This window comes from Notolepis coatsorum, assembly GCF_963971535.1.
Source record: "Notolepis coatsorum genome assembly, chromosome: 19".
NCBI classification, from domain to species: domain Eukaryota; kingdom Metazoa; phylum Chordata; class Actinopteri; order Aulopiformes; family Paralepididae; genus Notolepis; species Notolepis coatsorum.
Window position 1 is genome coordinate 73,647,582 of NC_140183.1, and position 23,086 is coordinate 73,670,667.

General features: G+C 44.5%; 1 protein-coding gene across 1 annotated transcript in view; it reads right to left on the minus strand.

Moving 5' to 3' along the window:
* Positions 1–23,086, minus strand: part of tppp (tubulin polymerization promoting protein) — a 59,685-nt gene that overhangs the window by 14,757 nt on the left and 21,842 nt on the right. Inside the window, exons 2-3 of the mRNA XM_084336111.1 lie at positions 18,746–18,829; positions 9,898–10,236 (exon numbers count right to left, since the gene is read on the minus strand). Coding sequence (XP_084192237.1) covers positions 9,898–10,236; positions 18,746–18,759 — 353 coding nt within the window. The 5' untranslated portion in view covers positions 18,760–18,829. The remainder of the gene's footprint in view (positions 1–9,897; positions 10,237–18,745; positions 18,830–23,086) is intronic.

Here is a 23,086-nt window from a genome sequence, read left to right on the forward strand (position 1 = left end):
CCTCGACACTGAGAGATCGAGCTGCGCAGGTGAAAAGATGCGACTGCTGTTACCTCAAGTACCGGAGGGGACTTGTGCTATGTATGACTTAGTCCACATTGCAGCCGGCTTGTGGGAGGCAAGAAACAGCGTTCGTGACAGGGGAGGGTTGAATTGGATGATACGAAATTGGGATGGGAGCAGTGGTGCAGTCGCAAATTGACAGTAGGTCAAACGGTCCACGCGCGTGCGCGCGCATGTGCACGCGCGTGCGCGCGCATGCACAGTTTTTTTTGGCACAGATTTTTTTTTTTTCTTTTTTTGCCTTGAAATAGAGAAGCTGAAAAAGGTAGCAGCGTATGAAACTTTTGTATCACAAACAGTACTGTATTTGCAAATCTGGTATGTCATAAATGTATAGATGTAGCAGTACTGTCTATCTGTATGTCGTGTATGTCATATATGTTATGATGAATTGAAAATGGGCGACCCTGATGTAAACAAGACGAAAGTCTTTCTCTGGTCTGCATCCCCTTAACAATTGTATGTATTTAGCTGTACTGTACCCATTCTGCAATCTGTTAATAAAGTTTTCAATCAATCAATCAATCAATCAATCAATCAATCAATCAATCAATCCCGCAGTGCAATACTCCAATTCAGCCATTGGGTGGGACGGTCATGTGACCCAAATCAGCCAATGGAAGCGAGGGTCCTAGTGTGGGTCCTTAAAGTGTTGCGGTCCTGAGAGTGTTGGTGCTCTCGTCCTGCAGCTGAATACTATTGCCTCACAGCGCGGCCGTCAGCGCGCGGCCCCAATAGGGGGTATCTGCAGAGCCGCAGAGCCAGGCTGGACGGGTATAAGTGGTCTGGACAAGTATAAGTGGTCTGGACAAGTAGTTGCGAATGGGGGGGGGGGGGGGCGGGGTTCGTCTCGTTTACATAGTGTAGCACTTGTGTTAATACCAGTAACAGCTGTTTGCCACGGGCACAGTTCTAGGTCCGAATGCGACAAGGAGTAATATACACAATTAAAAGAATAGTAGACCAGAGGCAGAGTTATAACAATAACCGGTGTTTTAATTAAAAGCGCGCTAGATAAACAGTAATAATACATACGTACGTAAAGTATAACTTATGCTTTGAAGGATCCCTTTTAGATTAGGTCAGTAACCTCTCCTTGCGGGAGGGTTAGGTCGATATCAAGGCCTAGGTCGATTGGATCAACACATTGGGGTTCGTTCAGACGTCTCTGAGGTTATCATCGGTAACTCTATATTAGTTTATCAGGGAATGCAAATACCTTATTAGGTGAATTGGCCCTTTAAACTCTTTAAACCAGGAAGTGATTCGGCGATAATCGATGTGTCATCTAGAATGGTCTATTATGACATCACCACAAACGGTGTAGAAGGTTCTATGTTCTAGAAGGTTCTATTATAACATCATACAATGGTAGCATTTACCCTCTAACTCTTATAGGGGAATATCTGTATCCATATATCCAGTTAAATCAATTCAAATACAAAATACAATATCAAAATAACATAAGAGGAACGGGATTGCCTCCCTTGGAAGTCCTTGTAGTCTCGTTCAGTTCAATCCTACCGGACTAATGGTGTAGCAATAGTTGAGCACTAGTTGAGCATCATGGGGATTCACATCAGGCTGGCATTAGTCTTATCAAATGGTATCTATCCAGCTGAGCACGCTTGGTGATGGGTGGTCTGGACTGCTCCGGGATGCTGGTGGAGACTTGCGGCTTCCAGTCGGTTGGTTAGTCCGGTCCGTCTGGGTGATGTTGCTGGTCCGGTGGTCGAGGAGAAAGAGAGCTGGCTGCTTGAGAGCTGGCTGTATATATTGGAAACCAAGATGTTCCGGAACGTTCTATATGACATCATAGGATGACATCACAAAGGTTCCAGAACCTTCAAATCATGACATCATACGCTATATACCGGAAGTGGGACCTCATGGTAAAACAGGAAGTGGTAGCTCAGAGATAAACAGGAACTATTTATGTAATTGATAATTATGAATCTGAACCCGGGGTTACATTCTCCCCTTCTATCCTAATGCACGTCCCTGTGCATATTATCCCAGGACTACATTATCACAATCCTATGGGGTTTTGGGGAGTCTGGGCCTAGAATGTTTTACTGTCTAGAAAGTTCTTACCTACTAACATTAACTATTTATGTTCCTATGCTAGTTATGAATCTGAACCAGGGGTTACAATAGGTACATTATACATAGACAGTAATGTTACATCTAGACATGTAATAATAGAGTAAACTTGTACCCATACAGTGTTACATCTAGACATACCAGATCTAGTAATAATAAGAGTAAACTTAACTTTCGTCTCAGTAACAATGTTCATAAAGTGTTGAGTGCTACAGTGTAGGTTAGTTTATTAGGACAATTCCACCATTGTGGGGCAAGGACTAAGAATAGGCGACTTCTCTTTGATGACCCGACTTCTCTTTGATGACCCTCCCGGAGCTTGGATAGGAGTAGGAATAAACTGTACATATACAGCACTGTTTGAACCTGGCACACAACATACTTCACATGTCATTTTTCTTTTTGTTATTCCACCATTGTGGGGCAAGGACTAAGAATAGGCGACTTCTCTTTGATGACCCGACTTCTCTTTGATGACCCTCCCGGAGCTTGGATAGGAGTAGGAATAAACTGTACATATACAGCACTGTTTGAACCTGGCACACAACATACTTCACATGTAATTTTTCTTTTTGTGGAGACGAATTTTCTCCCATCCCACTGTTAGTCGTTATGCCAATTCCCAAGCCCCTTTCTGGTTGTTGTGCGCCCCTGGACTCCGGTTTTCAAAGACCGGGGTTGCAGTGTAGCAAATCCCCGGTTGTGTGTGGCCGAACAGTGCAACTGCGCACATACAATCATGGTTATATTAAATCCAGCGCTCGTGTGGACTGGGCAACTTGCCTGCCATTACGTTGCGTTCTGAAAAGCGAAACTGACCCTGAAAACGAAACGAAAATGGCCCTGTGTGTAACTGCAGCCGTCTCTGTGCTAACAGTCACGTTTTCAGTACGAGAAGACAAGACAAAACTTTTTTCTCTGGTCTGCATCCCCTTAACAATTGTGTGTATTGAGCCGTACTGTATTGTACCCATTCTGCAATCTTGTTGCAATAAAGTTTTCATTCACACTCAAAATCTGTGTTCATTTTTTATTTTGCATACTAATGTTCTGTGTCTTGAGTCGTACTTGTATTGAAAAACTGTCTGAGGAGAAGACCGGTACTCATCATCTTCGTCTCCACAAAAAGAAAAATGACATGTGAAGTATGTTGTGTGCCAGGTTCAAACAGTGCTGTATATGTACAGTTTATTCCTACTCCTATCCAAGCTCCGGGAGGGTCATCAAAGAGAAGTCGGGTCATCAAAGAGAAGTCGCCTATTCTTAGTCCTTGCCCCACAATGGTGGAATAACAAAAAGAAAAATGACATGTGAAGTATGTTGTGTGCCAGGTTCAAACAGTGCTGTATATGTACAGTTTATTCCTACTCCTATCCAAGCTCCGGGAGGGTCATCAAAGAGAAGTCGGGTCATCAAAGAGAAGTCGCCTATTCTTAGTCCTTGCCCCACAATGGTGGAATAACAAAAAGAAAAATGACATGTGAAGTATGTTGTGTGCCAGGTTCAAACAGTGCTGTATATGTACAGTTTATTCCTACTCCTATCCAAGCTCCGGGAGGGTCATCAAAGAGAAGTCGGGTCATCAAAGAGAAGTCGCCTATTCTTAGTCCTTGCCCCACAATGGTGGAATAACAAAAAGAAAAATGACATGTGAAGTATGTTGTGTGCCAGGTTCAAACAGTGCTGTATATGTACAGTTTATTCCTACTCCTATCCAAGCTCCGGGAGGGTCATCAAAGAGAAGTCGGGTCATCAAAGAGAAGTCGCCTATTCTTAGTCCTTGCCCCACAATGGTGGAATTGTCCTAATAAACTAACCTACACTGTAGCACTCAACACTTTATGAACATTGTTACTGAGACGAAAATTAAGTTTACTCTATTATTACTAGATCTGGTATGTCTAGATGTAACACTGTATGGGTACAAGTTTACTCTATTATTACATGTCTAGATGTAACATTACTGTCTATGTATAATGTACCTATGTAAACGAGACGAACCCCCGCCCCCCCCCCCCCCCCCCCCCCCATTCGCAACTACTTGTCCAGACCACTTATACTTGTCCAGACCACTTATACCCGTCCAGCCTGGCTCTGCGGCTCTGCATATACCCCCTACTCCGCGGCCCAGAGAGCGCCGCTGGCTCTGCGGCTCTGCAGCTGCATGCTTCTCCGGGAGTCCGGTTGGATAATGCCATGTAAAAAGTCGCATGCCTGACATATCGGCATGTAACTCGAGAACCGAGGCACGGATTTTGGCGATCCAGATGGCATTCGAACGGCAACGAATAGCGCTTTATTCGGTAATTTATATGTTCGGCGAAAAATGCAGCCCCGAGCCTTCAGATGCTCGCAAAGGGCCGTGAAACTGAAACTGAAACTGAAAAACAGTGAAACCCCGGACATTTCGATGAATTAATAAACCCCCCCCGGACGCCCCGGACAGGGCGTGAAAAGAGGACATGTCCGGGCAAAAGAGGACGTTTGCTCAGCCTACTCTACCTGTGCTTTTGTTATGTAAAAACGGTGGCCGCGGCCCGGGCCGAGCCGGTACTTAGTTACAACGAATGGGAACAGCGGATTTTTGTGTGCGTGACTGCGCGTACACGCGGGAACATTTCCGTGCGCGATTGCGCGTACTTCAGCCTCAGTGAGCGAGGTATAACGCCGTTATACCGAGTTATACCAGCACTGCAACACTGGATGGGAGAAAATATAGAAAAAATGGGAGAAAAAGTGGATAAAAAAAAAAATAATAATAAACCCTCTTTTTGTTTCCCCCCATCTCAGGTGCCGCCCGTCCCTTCCTGTAGAGTGTGCTGATTGCCCGATGATGACGGCAGCTGAGGGCAATCACTCATTAACACTTTGAGTGCCAGCTATTAGACGAAGCCGTCTGTTGCGACGCCACCAGTAGATAGATAGGGATCTGTCACCTTGTTTGTAGAGCTATAACTATATTCTTTATTAGAGCTATGGATACAATACTATGGCCCATTTGACATCACCTATCTATCGTTCAATCTGTGAAAAAGAATACAATTTTCCATCCATACGTTCCTGTGTTATACCGTGGTGAATATAAGTATGGTTTTAGAGCGGTCTAGGGTCATTCATGAAATGCTGGGTTAAAGCCCTATACGTCCATTCCACTGTAGACGTTGCCATTTCTTGCCTGTATACACTATTATCCCGAAATAAAATCTATGTCATAGGTATTATGTTCCATCATGAATGCATGAAAGGGGGGGGGGGGGGGCGTTTCTGATTATTTGATTGTCAGTAACGGCATTCGCATTGAACACTAAAAACGGTTATCAGCCCGATCTGTATAAAAGCATTGCAGGATCAAGCTCTGAGTTTCGTAAAAGTCAGTCAAAGCTTACCAAAAGCACGAGCAGTGAACTCCAAGCCCACGTGACTGAACTCAAACTAGAAAGAAACAGACTAAGAAATGACGTAAACTCCATGATCAAAACTGCTAAAAAAATTTCATCAATGACAAAACTGAGGAAAACAAAAATAAACCATGTGAACTTTGGAAATTACTCAATAATCAACTAGGCTGCAGTAAAAAACTTAAAACCAGGTTCTCAAACATAAACATAAAGACGGACAACACGCTCATCACAGACAAACTGGATGTAGCCAATTACTTAAACACTTTCTTCACAAACATAGCCACAACACTGGTAAACAAACTACCCTCCCACTCAGGGCAGTATGGGGTAGAACACATAGTAGCATACTACAAGAACCTAGGCGTCCACAAAGACGATTTCAAACTGGAAATGGTAACTACAGATGAGGTACTCAATAAACTGAGCGCCCTCCAACCGAACAAGGCCACTGGCCATGACAACATCCCCTCCAAATTCCTCAGAGACTCAGCAGCCGCCATCACCCCAGTCATCACACACATAATAAACCTCTCCATAAAACAGGGACACGTCCCCAAGGACTTCAAATAGCGAGAGTAACACCCCTGCACAAAAAGGGCAGCAAATTAGACCCAGGCAACTACCGCCCTGTTTCTATCCTTACATCCATCTCGAAAGTCATGGAAGAAATAGTATACGAACAGGTCGAAAAGTACCTCGCGGATAAAAATTTAATCTACGAATTCCAATCTGGCTTCTGAACATCCCACTCCACTGACACATGCCTTCTCTATTTGAACGACCAGATCAAGCAAGAGGTGGACACGGGCAAATACTGCGGCATGGTCATGCTAGACCTACAAAAGGCCTTCGACACTGTCAATCACACCATTCTGATTGACAAGCTAAAAGCAATTGGTTTTGATAGTTTATCAGTGAGCTGGATACAATCCTACCTGGAGGGAGAGAACAGATGGTGGAGGTAAACAGTACCCTATCCCCCCCCCCTCACAGTGAACTGTGGTGTTCCACAAGGAAGCATACTAGGACCACTACTGTTCCTAATTTATGCAAATGACATGTCGTCAGCTTGTGACTGCAACTTGTTCCTGTTTGCGGACGACTCAGCCCTGCTGGTCTCTGACGAGAACAAGTTACAGGTTGAAAAAACCCTCAGCTCGGAACTAGGCAAAATCTGCATATGGCTCGCCGACAACAAACTATCATTACACATGGGCAAAACAGAGTCCATTCTTTTCGGTTCAAATAACAAACTCAGCAAGACCGACGGCTTCTCAGTTACAGTGGGTGACAATATTGTCACAAGGAAAGATGAAATTACCTACCTGGGTTCCATCCTAGAGGCTAATCTTTCCTGTGACAAAATGGCATCCAATGTAATAAGAAAAGTCAACCAACGAACTCGATTCTTGTACCGGATCTCCTCTCTGGTAAACAAGAATACCCTGAAGACTCTGGCAGGAGCACTCATTCAAGGGTACTACGACTATGCTTGCACCTCATGGTACCAAAGCACCTCAAAGGCACTAAAAACCAAATTACAAACATCTCAAAACAAACTAGTCAGACTACTGCTTGACCTGACTCCTAGAACCCACCTCACCCCTGCACACCTTGCCAACCTAGGATGGCTTAGAGTAGACGACAGAGTACAGCAACTTGCAATGGGCCTGGTCTACAAGATACACTACACGACCAAGGTACCCATGTACATGTCAAAATACTTCCCAAAGGTCAGTGAATACCATGATCACAACACCAGAGGGAGCTCCACAAATCATGTAAAACCCAGATTCGTCTCAAACAAGGGACTAAACACGTTTCGCAATTATGCCACATCAATGTGGAACGCCCTACCCAAAGCTGTAAAGGAATGTGAATCACTACCCACCTTCAAAAACACTCTCAAAGAACACCTACGGGAGACTGCAATTCGAAACTGGCCCCTACAAATGTCCTAACCCAGTTGTACAATAAAGACCAAGCATGGCTTTGTCAGTATTCCAATGTACAGTGCCCCCCCCCTACCCAACCCCCCCCCCCACCTCCAATGTACAGCCCCACCCAACCCCACCCCACCTACCCAACCTCCTCCAATGTACAGTTTCTATGTCAAATGTATGTCAGTATTCCAATGTACAGTGCCCCCCCCCCCTACCCAACCCCCCCCACCTCCAATGTACAGCCCCACCCCACCTACCCAACCTCCTCCAATGCACAGTTTCTATGTCAAATGTATATACACTCTTTTTCTGGATTTTTTTAGTATCACAAACAGTACTGTATTTGCAAATCTGGTATGTCATAAATGTATAGATGTAGCAGTACTGTCTATCTGTATGTCGTGTGTGTCATATGATGAATTGAAAATGGGGGACCCTGATGGAAACAAGACGAAAGTCATTCTCAGGTCTGCATCCTCTTAACAATTGTATGTATTGAGCTGTACTGTACTGTACCCATTCTGCAATCTGTTAATAAACTTTTCAATCAATCAATCAAGCTAAAATTGACATCAGATCATTCTTACCTGTGATCGGGAGTATTCCAAAAATAATATTCCAATTGTTTGATCGCCATCTGATACATCCAATGTCCATTTGGCCCACGGCATAATCCACCACAACATATGGATCGGGGTTATTTGACGCGCTTCGATGGAACCGGCAGAACGGCTGCCCTCGCCCGACAAGGAAACATGAAACCGGAGAGGTGTGGCCATCCCACAGAGAAAGATTTTTCAGCCCGCCTCTATAGCGTGCATAAGTACACATATACTATCGATAATCTAGCGTTTATTTGAAAGCGATTCATAAATAGGCCGAAAAATGACAACGTGTTTGTGTATTCCAGAATATTCCTGTAAATGCCTTTTATCACGGAATCTATATATTTTCCTTGAAAACGAGGACTTTTCAAAATGCTATAAAACGGAAATTAACCGATTTAAAAAACAATCCGTTTCGACAATGTTGACTGCAAACAAGTCATTGATAAGCGACAGGCAGATTAGACACATAGCCATAATTTAAAACAGAGATTATGCGTTCACAACGCTATCATTGAAGTGGGTGGTGGCATTTAACCACCATGCTAATGGCCGGTAATCAAAGTGTTAATAGCCTTAGTGTTTATGTTATTGCTGGGTGGTTCCTAGATTGCCAACCATGTGGCTTTTTGCTTGTATCCTGTGACACTCTTGATAACTTTGTTTGTTTAGTGTTTACCTTGTTGTTTAGTGTTGGTTGTCTTATGGTATATCCCTGTTTGTTCTCCCTTACCTTATCCCTATTGTGTGTGTTTACGGGTTTCATTCCCCTTTGTATGATAAATATCATTTACTTTGGAAAACGCTTTTATTTATTTCCTCCTACCGGGACCTGTGCTAAATGCACTTACTGGACGGGTTGCGTGTAGCTTTATGCCAAGCAAGCAGTGCAAAAATTTACCGTAGTGGCATGCAGTAATGCGCCTTTCATTTTCGCGGAAATAGGCTGTCTATTGCCATTCTCTTTGACAAACTCTAACCTTAACCAGCTCCTTAACAACGCCTAAACTTAACCGTTCTAACCTTAACCAACTCCGAAACAATGCCTAACCTTAACCTTAACCATAGAAATTATATTGCCATTCTCTTTGACAAACTCTAACCTTAACCAGCTCCTTAACAGCGCCTAAACTTAACCGTTCTAACCTTAACCAACTCCGAAACAATGCCTAACCTTAATCGGCGAAAGAATACACGTTAAAAGAAAATCACGTTAAAAAATATTTTCGATGGGATTCGAACTCGCCAGCAAACAAGCCATAGGATCCACAGCCATGTGTCCTTGCCGATTGAGCTATTTGTTGGATACTGAATAAGGGGCGGTGACTTATATATATTGAGCTCCGCTCGTGTCGCATGCGCGGGCACCTCGCGCGAGCACGCCGGCGCACGCACGCACCTGAGCGAGCACGCCGCCGCCGGTGCACGCACGGTAGCATTTGTCTGAAAAGAAGGGCGCTTTACCGCACTAGCGTGCGGTGACGAATGCGGAAGCATTTTTGCACTGCTTGCTTGGCATTAACGTACAGGCGGACGGGTTGGCTTCACAACAACCCAGTCCAGGTACATTTCTGTTATTATTAGACCTTTGTATGTGACATGTAGTAATAAATATTTATGTAGTGATAGATGTTATACTAGTTTATGTACCTGAAGCTCTGTCGTGTTGTGTGTCCAGTGTCTGTTCATGTCCGTGCCAGTGATTCTTATCTTTGATTACAACCAAGAGGCAAATTTCCAGAAGTAGACAATAAACCTTTTGTAATCTACTCCGAATCTTACTTGACTTTGCTGAACACGATGTCCACATCGGTGAGGGTGACGTTCTTGCCATCGATGACGCTGCAATCCTTGCAGAGTTTGGACCAGTTCTTGCCGTGCATCTCCTTGCCCGTGGCTCGCGTGTCGGCATGGATGGCGAAGCGGCGAAATGATTCCTCCAGGGCCGTCACCTCCACGGGCGTGGACGCCCCCCCGACCCCTCCCTCGCTGGTCCCGTTGGACTCGTCCGAGAGCCTCCTGGACGCCCGGTCTTTGGACTGTTCACTGGGCGGCCGCAGGGGAGCGGCGTTCATGTTGGGATGCTTTGCCGTCTGCACCTTGAACTCCTCAGCGTTGTCTCTGAGAAGGAGAAGACAAGCATCAGCTAAGCGTCCAACGGGTATAGGGGTCAGCCCTATGTTCCCACAGCACTATGTTCCCACAGCCCTATGTTCGACCAGCCCAATGGTCCCACAGCCAGCCTATGTTCCCACAGCCCAATGGTCCCACAGCCCTATGTTCCCACAGCCCAATGGTCCCACAGCCCTATGTTCCCACAGCCCAATGGTCCCACAGCCCTATGTTTCCACAGCCCAATGGTCCCACAGCCCTATGTTCCCACAGCCCAATGGTCCCACAGCCCTATGTTCCCACAGCCCAATGGTCCCACAGCCCTATGTTCCCACAGCCCAATGGTCCCACAGCCCTATGTTCCCACAGCCCAATGGTCCCACAGCCCTATGTTCCCACAGCCCAATGGTCCCACAGCCCTATGTTCCCACAGCCCAATGGTCCCACAGCCCTATGTTCCCACAGCCCAATGGTCCCACAGCCCTATGTTCCCACAGCCCAATGGTCCCACAGCCCTATGGTCCCACAGCCCAATGTTCCCACAGCCCAATGGTCCCACAGCCCTATGTTCCCACAGCCCAATGGTCCCACAGCCCTATGTTCCCACAGCCCAATGGTCCCACATTTCTAATTTTCTTTTTCACTCAAAATTAGGCCCTGTGGTCCAATAGTATACAGCTGCAGAGCTGCAGAGCCGCAGAGCCAGCGGCGCTCTCAGGGCCGCGCTGTGAGGGCCACGCTGTGAGGGCCGCGCTGTGAGGGCCGCTCAGCAGCGCCACCCACCCAATGGCTGAATTGCCAATGGCTGAATTGGAGTATTGCACTGTGCGGGCACAGCTGTGAGATCCGCGTGAGGCCAGATATCTAGAATGAATGCGTTTATTTATTTCGAACATAAATTGAAAATAAATAATAATGAGAGGCTGGAAGGCCCGTCATTCCGAGAGTGGAGTGGAGAACTGGGTAGGGTAGCTGCCTATGAGAAAATATCTTTTAGTTTAGGAGAGAAAGGAGAAAAATATACTAGCAAATGGGGGAAATATCTGCAATTTCACTCACTATAAATGGAGGGGGGGCACACTTGCCTAAGACAGCGACGTTGCACATGATTATATAATACCTGACAAACGCACCATGTTTATGTCGACAAGATTGGCTCTATGTATTAATGTAGCTTTATTTTTTCGTTTTGTGTCGTTTCTTTTGTTTTGTTATTACTTTCCATTCTATTTTCGGGTTTAGTTAATTTTTTTTGAATTTTTAGTTTGTGTTTATTTTTATTTGATTTTATTTCTTATTTTGTTGTCTTTCCCCCATGTGGGGGGTGTCATTGTAACCTAGACGTTAGTGGTCTAGGTGTCTGTGTTGTCCTTCAGGACTGACCCATGTTGATGCAAAAGATATGTCATTCATTGTAATGTCCTGAAGTACTGTGTGCAAAAAGAAAAAAAAAGAAAACTCAATAAAGTATAAGTCATAAAAAAAAGAAATAATAATAATAATAATAATAATAATAATAATAATAATAATAATAATAATAATAATAATAATAATAATAATAATAATAATAATAATAATAATAATAATAATAATAATAATAATAATAATAATAAAACTAGACAATTCCACGCAGGGAAATTGTGAAAGTGTGGGTGATGCCTGTGCACCGCCGGCCAACGGGAGAGGGTCTGTATTGTCTCTGTATTGTCTCTTTCCACAGCAAAACGGTAGGCAAGGCACCTTGGTTGAGAAATGCAGGCTTCAATCTATGTTGTTTAGTCTGTTTCAAGATGTACAATGAGATCTTCTGAGAGAATTGTTGAATAGATACACAAATGTTCTAGAATGTTTGATTATGACATCATACTGTGACATCACAAATGTTCTAGAATGTTCTATTATGACAAGTAAATAAGTCAAGAACAAAACAAGAACACCATGAAGTCCAAAAAATGTAAAATAAATATATGATTCCACAGACATAACTTTGACCACAACACACAACACTTTGCAGCAACACAGACCGCTATACCAAGAGGTGAATCCACTTCTAAGTACTGGGTCTATGCGTCTTTTGAGGATGTGAGAGTGAGTTTAACCCATAGCACCGCTACTCACCCCAGCCCTTCTTTCCTGCGCTTCACGATACCATCCGTTACACATACATACACTAGGGCTGAGCCCAAACGTTTGAACGTTCGGACCTTCGTTCGTTACGTTGGCATTCTAATTCTAAATCAACATTTGAATTTTTTTATTTTTATAAAAAAGAAATTTATTTAAAAAAATATGTTTTATGTGTCTATTCATTCTGTTTAAACAAATGGGGTTTTTCTTCACGGTTGCAGATAAAGATTTTTTATCTCCATGAGATAAAGCCTGGTAAAGAACTACTGCCGAAAGTGTCTATGGGGTAGAATTTCTGGTGTATGCACTTCCCCTGGAAGCTGCCTCCGAACGGACCAAACTTTTCCAGAATCCTGTCAGCAAACAAGCTAGAACGTCCCGGTCATGTAGTAAATTCTTCAGGCAAAGCCGTTGCAGTGGCTTAAACGAGGAAATATTGTGCACTTCACATGTTTCTATAATTGTTTTGTCGAAACCGGAACACCTGTAGCCTGTACTTCCATTTAGACACTTTAGGAGGCATATCTTATCCAGCCTAAAGATTAGGCTACACTAATATTATAGTATTAAAACTGATGAGTTATATTCATTAAAGAAAGTTGATTTAATTTTTTTTTTAAAGACTAATTTAATCAGATTAATCACTTTATTCAAATTGAGGATTTAGTTTGAGGATATTTATATATAAAAAAAAATTTAAAACGAAGGTTCGAACGTCCGTTCGAAAAACCCTGACGAAGTTCGAAGCCCAAAAACATGCTTCGGGGACAGCCCTAACATACACACATACATACATTACATACATACATATAGTACATACATACATGCATACATACAGTACATACATACATACATACATACATACATACATACATACATACATATAGTACATACATACATACATACATACAGTACGTACATACATACATACATACATACATACATACATACATACATACATACATACATACATACATACATACATACATACATACATACATACATACATACATACATACATACATACATACATACATACAGTACATACATATACGCATGCACGCCCACTTTGACTGCATTACTTGAATTAAATCATCCAATCAAATGCCACACAGCCTGGCTACCTATTACAGCAGAAGCTGAAAAGCCCCATCATTATATTAATGATATTGTGTCTTTGCTGAATGGTTGTCAAGCCCATCTGTATGCAGATGATACTGTTGTGTAGGCTATTGTATTGCTGACAGTTGGCCATTGAGAACTTACAACTCTCCTTTATTACCCTCCAGGAAGCTCTTATTAAACTTACATTTGTTCTTAATGCTAGTAAAACTAGATTTATGCTCTTTTCTAGAGCCAGAAATATTGAATATGATGGTGTACACATCTACCGTAAGTGGTTCTAGCATTGAGAGAGTCACTGAATATAAATATCTTGGTGTGTGGCTCTACATTTACATTTAAATTCCATGTGGACGACTTCCGGTATGGTGAGCAGGGAGTAGGACGCGTTTTCCCTCTCTCCCTCATGTTTTTTTAAATTCTACGTTTTAAGACTCCAAACCCTCATAATTCTTGTTTATATGCAAGTATCGATACAGCTAACTAAATATTTGTCTTCGCAAAGATGACATCCAAGACTCCAAAACCAAAACGGGGCGATGTTCAGAAAGAAGAGGAAGCGGACGACGCTTTTAGCAAGGCCTGGCTGGCCACCCTGCTTGAAAACCACAAAGAGGCGAACGTGGAATCTGTAAGCGAAAAAATTGCGTCGCTGGAGGCTACATGTGCCGATCTGAGGGCTAGCCATGCTATGCTAAAGGCTAAAGCGGAGTACCTCGAGGCTCGTGGGCGGCGTAATAACCTTCGAATCATTGGACTACCAGAACAGATTGAGGGCCCGAGACCAACATCCTTCTTCGCCACCCTTTTATCCCAGGTTTTTGGGGCAGAAACCCTCCCTACCCCTCCAGAATTGGACCGCGCGCACAGGTCGCTGGCAGCCAGACCAGGCTGCAGAAGCAAATTAGTGGGGGGGCATAAAATGTTCTCGGGGGGGCACAATGGTTTTTCAACACGGGTTCCCTTTTATACGCTGTGGCTTGCTTGGCGCTGCCCACGGTGCTGAACTAAACAGCAGAGAGGCAATTGAAAAATCTAATTTCTTTCTATCTTAAGAACTTTCACTTATACAAAAACAGACTGAACGGATATATATAACAGACCTGCTGGGGCAGCGGACTGAGAGCAGGGGACACAAACAGGCTGGATAAGATGGTCAAGAAGGCCAGTAGCGTGGTTGGGGTGGAGCTGGACTCTAGCGAGGGTGGCGGAGAGGAGGAACCTTGCTAAGCTCCAGGCCATCAGGGAAAACCCCTCCCACCCACCACTATACACAGACTTGGCTGACAGGAGGAGCATGTTATAGGCTCACACTACCTAAATGCAGCACTGAACGGCACAGGAAGTCCTTCATTCCGACAGCCATCAGACTTTACAATGCATCACTGTGCCTCACTGCATCACTGAGCACAGAGTGACAATTACCATCTTCCTGGACTCTTACTTTTTAAACAGCACTGTGCATTATTACACCTACTGTAGACTTCAGTATATTTTTACTGTATTTATTTACTGTATCTTTTATTCTATTTTTATTCTATTTCATTTTATTCTATTCTTAGGCCATTTGTTTTGTTATTCTTATTCGTGACTTGTTCCGTCTAAATGTTTAATGTTGAAAAGTTCTGCCGCAGAACTTTTAGCCATATGGCTTCGCAGTGAGGACAGATTTGAGGGGATTGAGAGGTTCGGCCTGGTTCATAAACTCTCATTGTATGCAGACGATCTCCTACTTTATGTCTCCAATCCGTCATCGTCCATCCCTGTTATCCTGGATATTCTAGAACAACATAGGCAGCTCTCTGGGTACAATCTTAATCTCCAGAAAAGTGAATATTTACCTGTTAATGCATCTGCGGAACGGCTTCCTCAATCGCTTTTCCCCTTTAAAAGGGCCACGGAAGGATTCACATATCTAGGGATTTTTATGGCCAAAACACAGACGGAGCTCTTTGCAAAAAATTTCCGTCCTCTGCTGGATCGCTTTAAGTTAGATCTGACGAGATGGTCCTCTCTCCCCCTCTCGCTTCTGGGAAGGGTTAACCTGATAAAGATGGTGGTCTTACCCCGATTTTTATACGCTTTTCAGCATATACCAATATTTATTAATAAAGCCTTTTTCACTTCGATTGATCAACTTATAGGTTCATTCCTGTGGGGTAACAAAAGAGCACGTATTAAGAGGACGATCATGCAACTTCCCAAATCGGAAGGGGGTTTGGCTTTGCCCAATCTTCTCTATTACTACTGGGCAATGGGCATGTAATATAAACAAACTCCTTTACTGGAGGACCAGGAGGGAGGAAGAAGACCAACCCCAATGGGCTCGGATGGAAGTCTCCTCTTCAAAGTACTCACTCTGGTCTGTGGCAACATCCCAACTACCCATTTCGATCCCTATTAAACAGGTGGCTCGGAACCAAATTGTAACGGATACTTTGAAAATCTGGAATCAGTTTAGGAAACAATTTGGCCTACACGCTCCGTCGGGGCTAGCTCCAATCTCTCGCAATCACCTATTCTTACCGTCCTGTTCTGATCCTGTATTCAGAAGCTGGGCGAACAATGGTTTGCTAACCATTAATGACCTCTACTCCGGAGGTGTGTTCTCGTCGTTTGCAGAATTATCAAAAAAAATTTGTCTCCCAAATTCCCACCTTTTCCGTTTTTTTCAGATCAGACATTTTGTTCAGAACCAATTCCCACAATTCCCTGGCCGTCCTCCAGACTCTAGGACGGACCCTCTCCTATCGCTCGGTACCGGGCGGAAAGGGCTTGTCTCAATTATATATGATAAAATATTTTGGATGAACCCAACTTGCTTAGACTCCCTAAAAGCCAAATGGGACGAAGATCTGGGAATTATCATTACAGATGAACAATGGGATCATATATTAGACCTTGTACACACTTCCTCTATATGTGCAAGACATAGTTTGCTGCAGTGTAGGATCCTGCATAGGGTTCACTACACCAATGCGAGGTTAGCAAAGATATACCCGGATAGAACGGATGCGTGTAATAGATGTAAACAATCTCCAGCCGATTATATGCACATGTTTTGGACGTGCCCCAAACTCACAGAGTTTTGGACTGCAATATTTGATACACTGAGTAGGGTCCTGGGTGTGACGTTAGACCCTGATCCACTCACTGCCTTTTTCGGTATCCCGAATACCCCTTCGATTGCATCTAGGGCTGCAAAACGAGTTGCGGCGTTCACTACCCTCCTCGCTAGGAGACTTATTCTCTTTAAGTGGATACACCCTTCCCCACCCACTCACAACAGATGGATACATGAGATACTACATTGCATTAAGCTTGAGCAAATCAGATTCTCCCTAAAGGGCTCCCTTGAAACATTCCATGTGACCTGGCAACCATTTCTGCAACACATCGATACCCTGACTATCAATGAAGAGACTTATTATTATTTTATTCCTATTTTCTAATCCCCCCCCCCCCCCTTCCCTGTCCTGGTATGTATGGGTGTGAATGAGACCCCCGGGGGCTGGGTGGGTAACTGGGGGAGGGAGAGGGGAACGGGGGACACAGCTGCAGAAGATCAAACTACTCAAGAATTACCACAATACTATAAGCAGAGTGAAATAATCTCATTGATGACTTTCTTCCACAGCCACAGCCGTGCTAGAGAGTTTTCTTTTTGTGTTTTTAAGTTCTTTCTTTACCTCTTTTTATCTAAATATTTGTGCATGATACAGATGGGTCTGATTGATATTATTATTGTTTTTTGTTTTTCTTTCCCAGTAGCATCTATGCTGTATGTTTGAATATTTTACGGATGTGTTTTCGACAACCTCGGTGTGGGGGGGATTGGGTGGGTATGAGGGAGGGGAAGGGGAAATGAAAGGGAAAAAAAAGAAAAAGATGGAAAATGTACGATGTTGACAATTGTAAATGTACAAATTATTTTTCCTGCAATAAAGAAATACAAAAAAAAAAATCCATGTGGACAAGGGCGGCTGATTGGCGCAGTGGGCAAGGCGCTCGCCACTAACGCAGGAGACGCTGGGTTCGAGCCCAGCTCTCGGCGTTGCTACCGGCTGGCCGGTCGTTCATACTAAAACAATTGGCAAGTGTTAGAGGGTGGGAAAGCCGGTGGGTGGGGATTGGACGTTGTGGACAGCGACTCCTACAGGTCGGTTTTGGTGACGCCGGTGTGGCGGAAACAGGAAGTAGCGGGGGCGGCGTGAGCCTCCCATGCGTTACTCCTCGCCACTGAGAGTTCGAGCTGCTGCTGTGAAAAGATGCGACAGGCTGCCTCCTCGTGTACCGGAGGGGACACGTGATGCAAGGCTTCTGTCCTCACTACAGCCGACCAGTGGGAGGCATAGTCTAGCAACGTTCAAGACAGGGGAGGGAAGAATTGAATACCATGAAATTGGGATGGGAGAAAAATAGAAAAATGGGGAGAAAAAAGTGGATAAAAAAAATTCCATGTGGACAACCTTGCCTCCGGGTTGTGACAGAAAATTGGCTTCCTATACAGAAACAGAACCAGCTTTCCTTTGATTAGTAGGAAGAGAGTTGTCAAAGCATCAGTCTTGGACTATGGTGATGTAATTCATACATCAACCCTTAAATCCTTGGACTCTGTCTATCACTCTGCCCTCAGATTCATCACTAATGATAGATACGACACTCATCACTGTGTCCTTTATGAGAAGGTTGGTTGGTCCTCTCTGACGGAGACGAGCAACAAACACTGGTATTTGTTCATTTTGAAGGCCCTTATTGGTAAGCTACCTCCTTATACTACATCATTGAAATGTTTGTCAATCAAGTTGTACGTGTTTTAAGTGATTTGTTATCCTTGCTCTTTGTCTCATCTTGTTGTGTCCAAAGCAGTTAAAACTTTCCATGTCAGTTACAATGGGTGAGACATTCCAGGTATACGATTAACTGATGCTGTCTAGACAGATCTGGTAAATGAGGAATCTACAAAGTTATCTCTCTCTCTCTCTCTCTCTCTCTCTCTCTCTCTCTCTCTCTCTCTCTCTCTGCCACCTCTCCTCTCTCTGTCATCCTCTCTCTCTCTCTTTGCCACCTCTCCTCACTGTCATCCCCTCTCTCTCTCTCTCTCTCTGCCACCTCTCCCCTCTCTCTCTCTCTCTCTCTCTGCCACCTCTCCTCTTTCTCAGTCACCCCCCTCTCCCTCTCTCTCATCTGCCACATCTCTCTCATTCACCTCTTCTCTCCCTCTATCTCCTCTGCCACCTCTCCCCCCCCCCCCCTTGTCAGAACTTACTTGTGGTTGGCCATGCCTGAGCAGGAATGTGTTTCCCCCTCTACACTGGAGCTGGGATGAGTTGGTTTGTGTTTTCTCTTTGTGCTGTGGAGAAGATAGAGATGAAGATGAATGTTGTGACTGACTGAGGGAGGGGAGAGAGAGAGAGAGAGAGAGAGAGAGAGAGAGAGAGAGAGAGAGAGAGAGAGAGAGAGGGGGGGGGGAACTACAGTGTACAATGGAAAACGTGACAGCATTGTTCTTCAAAGCAAAGTACAAAAATGCCATCGCTCCTGCTTTCACTTTGTGAGGCCTGAGAGATCATGTTCTATAAAAAGTCAGCCATATTTATGACTCTTCCCGCTGATAATGTGTCATTATCTCTGGTTGGCTGAACTCCAAGCAGCATTAATAATATGAATGGAACAGCAGTCTCAAAATTAATCTGATAATATGGCATGAATATGTGCAGAATTCTCTTACGGTCAATAACAATATAACAAGAGCACAAACCGTTGTGATCATTAACCCTTTCAGGAATAAGTCTTTCTATTTGGGGATTTCTAATATATATACAGATATCTCCATAATCTGTCTGAACATACCTGCATATAATCCTTCTATATACTTATACACCCGCATATAACCCATAACTCTGTATATCCACATCTGTCTGTACATATAACATATAACTGTGCATATAACCCTGTTACATATCTGTAGATACTAGATCTATATCTGTACATATCCCTTACCTACTCTTACTAGTTATGCTGCTGGCCAGTATGACTTACTACCATAGTGTCTTTATGCCTGTATCACTGTACATAATAATACTACAACTCTGTACATACATCTGATTAGCATTATTACTCAGTAGTACTCATTTATATAATTTATACCCAGTTTATTCACCTGTACATTGTATATTACTATCGCACTTTACTGTTACATTTGCACTCTGGTTGGATGCCAAACTTCGTTGTGCTGTACTTGTGTTGTATAATGACTATACATCTGAATCTAATCTAATCTAATCTAATCTAATCTAATCTAATCTAAAACTCTAGAAGACTCTAATCTCACGTGAGATAATACACTATTAGGGAATTCCCACAACTTACTCGCATGCAGCTGTGTCACCAATATCCATTCCGTTCAACAAATCCAAACCTGACTGTCTTTATCGCCTGGCTCTGCTCTCTCTCTCTCTCCTGTTAAGGGTCTTGTTTTTTCAGCAATGATTCACATTCTCTCGATTGCTTCAGATGATTTCATTCAGCGTGAGGACGGGGGGATTCCTCTTCAACGACATCATCGTCCTAACTCCTGTCTTCAATGACATCATCGCTCCTAACTCCCGTCTCCGAGCACCTCACCTCCTTGGCTTGGTTTCACACATTTGGTAATTTTCCATCAAATAAGAAGCATGGATTTCAAAGATGGTTAGGCCAACATTACACTGTGTCAATATGAGGCTAAGTGTTTTGTATGGATACCCCCTGTGGGAATCAAACCCCTAACCCTGGCAGTGCCGGTGCATTGCTCTCCTCACGTGCTAAACCCAACAACAATTGATGAAAATGCAGGCGTATACAACACTAAACGACTCTGTAATAACTGTAATGACTCTGCTCACCTTCCAGCCGTTCCCATAGTTAACTCGGCATCCTCCAAAGATCTGTTGCCATGGCAAAGAACAGGCCAACAAAGTCCCTAACGCAGTGTTTTCAGTACTGTAGCTCCCGAGAAACGGCGTGAGGCGCAAACTGCACCAAGAAGTTGTATTCCATGAGCTGACCCCTCTGTTTCAACTAGTAACAGTTCAGCTAAGTCTCTTTTCTCACTCCCAGCTCCCTCAGCTCTTCATGGGTGGCACCGTGTAAAGCAAAGGGTTTTGTTTCCAAGTCCAAAACAGTTGCCAACCATCACAAAAGTGAACTCTGTACACACACAGTTAACACCTAAAAGGACACAAAAGCTTCCAAGACTGACCCTGCATGAATGCCATTATACTTTGAATGTTGATTCTTAGGAGAAGAAAACTAAAACAAACAAACAAACAAACAACAACAAGAGATTATCAATGTCTCTGAATAATGGCATTCAGAGCGATGGACACTGGGAACCCATTGTCCACTGTGCGAGTGCTCTCTCTGTCTGACCCATGCCCCCCCCCCCCCACACACACACATACATACACATGCATGGTGACATCGCAGAGTAGTGGTGCCAGGGATTTGATAGGCATATGTCATCGAGGACTTAGGCCAAGACAAACGACATTCAGGTTGTCAAAGCCCTAACAAGCACAGTGTGTCAACTATGGGCATACAAAACACAGCTGAACAATAACATTCATATCGATATTACAATAGAAGATAACACGAATATCCGTGTTGTGAATGCTGCAATATGAGAGACATAGTAAATGAGAGAAGGTGACATTGAGAAGAGATGTGCTTCACTCACACTCAGAAATACTAGGTGAATAACACAAGGAGGCTGGTCATCACTAGGAAATCCAATAGGAGACGAGTCGACGTAATACCATAGGTTTACACTTACTACTGCAATGGTTTGAAATGACATGAAAAGCCAATGTAGTTCTATATCATACTAGCTTCCGCTCAGCGTCATCTGCACTAACCTCACTTTGTGCATTTGCACTGAATAAAAATTCACAATGTACCTTTACATACCAACATTCGTCTGGCCACACCCCCATCCGCTACCTTCATAAGCAGGTGTGTGGCCACACACTCGCCTCCTTCTTCACTTTCACCACAAGGAAGTGCCTGTTATATACATCACTTGACGAGGTTGTTTAAGCTGAAGAAAGTTGAGTTACGTGTTTAAATTTGTTCTTACTTTTTTCTTTCTCTCATAACTTTAAAAAGAAAAAAGCTAAGTCATAATGTTTACCTCGGAGGGTCGCGCTAGCAACGTTACCCTTCACCAGCGGTTCTCCATTGCCTCCTCTGTTGTGCGTCTTGGAGCGCGGTTGAGGCCACTTTCGTGGTCGGCAGCCGCGCCCGGTAGGCGTCCGATAGGTAGTTTGCCTCTCCAAGGAGCTGATGCACCGGCGCCGTCTCCTGTGCGATGGCCTGGTTCCGGCTCTGGTTCCTTTGCCGCCGGAGAGTCGTCTGCTGTTGGGCGGCCGGCTCCTCTGGTGGCGGAGGATTTGAGACGCAAACTTTTTGCGTCGGCTCGCTCCCGTCGTAAGATGGTGGCTTGTAGACGCGAACGGCCTGGTTTTGGTGAGTTGCTGGAGCCGGATGAGGATGCGTCTGATTCTCCATGGCCGATGGAAACAGAGGACTACATGGTAGAAGCAGACGGGTTCTTATTTGACGCCCCGGTGGAGACATGTCCGCCGCCCGTCCAGGTAACACTGGAGGGGGGTGATAGGTCTCTTTGGGGTTCCTCGTACGCGGATGTTGGGTTAGAACCTCCGACTCGGCGGCGGGATGCCCTGCTATCAGCCACATCAGAATGTGGCTCTGTAACCAGTAGTCTGCTGCATGTGAGGGACGCCTATTGCTTATTAACAGCGAAGGAGTGCGCCGAATGCTTCCGCGTTTTCCCTGATTGGCTGCGACACGCCCCGCGGCAGGCGCGGCAACCGCTGAGCGGAGCCGCAGAGCTTGCGGCATTATTTAGCCGTAAACCGCCATGATTCTCATTCAAAGCTTAGCTCACCTGGCAGCGCGGCGGTCCTGCGGTCCGTTGGTTTCAAGTTCGAATCCCATCAACTTTTTTTAATTTTAATTTTTTTAACGTGTATTCTTTCGCCGGTTAAGGTTAGGCATGGTTAAGGTTAAGGTTAAGGTTAGGCATTGTTTCGGAGTTGGTTAAGGTTAGAAAGGTTAAGTTTAGGCGCTGTTAAGGAGCTGGTTAAGGTTAGCGTTTGTCTTAGAGAATGGCAATAGACAGCCTATTTCCGCACTGCCGCTCTCTCGCGCTGCCGCGGTCACATGGTCACATTGTCACATTCTTGCACTCCTCCACTGTTAAAAAGCAACACGCGTGAGGGACGTGAGCTTGGTGGGGGAAAGTATGCAGGGGGAACTGCGTGCTTTGTTCCCCAAGCTCATGGCGGCGGCGGCGGCAGTCGCAAACGGCGTGCCGCTGCCGCAGCCACTGCCTGTTCCTGTCCCTGATGATCTCATAGGTCATCTATGGCAACGCCGTCCTGTGAGAGAGATGGGTGTTGTCTGTCCATTTTCCCCTCGATGGAGGCCTACGTCCGTCAGGGACAGGTGGTCTCCCACATCATGGGCCTCACCCCCGCCTACGTGCGAGTCACGAGGGTGGTGGGTTTGGTAGACGGTATGAAGGAGGGGGTGCCTCGGCTTGATA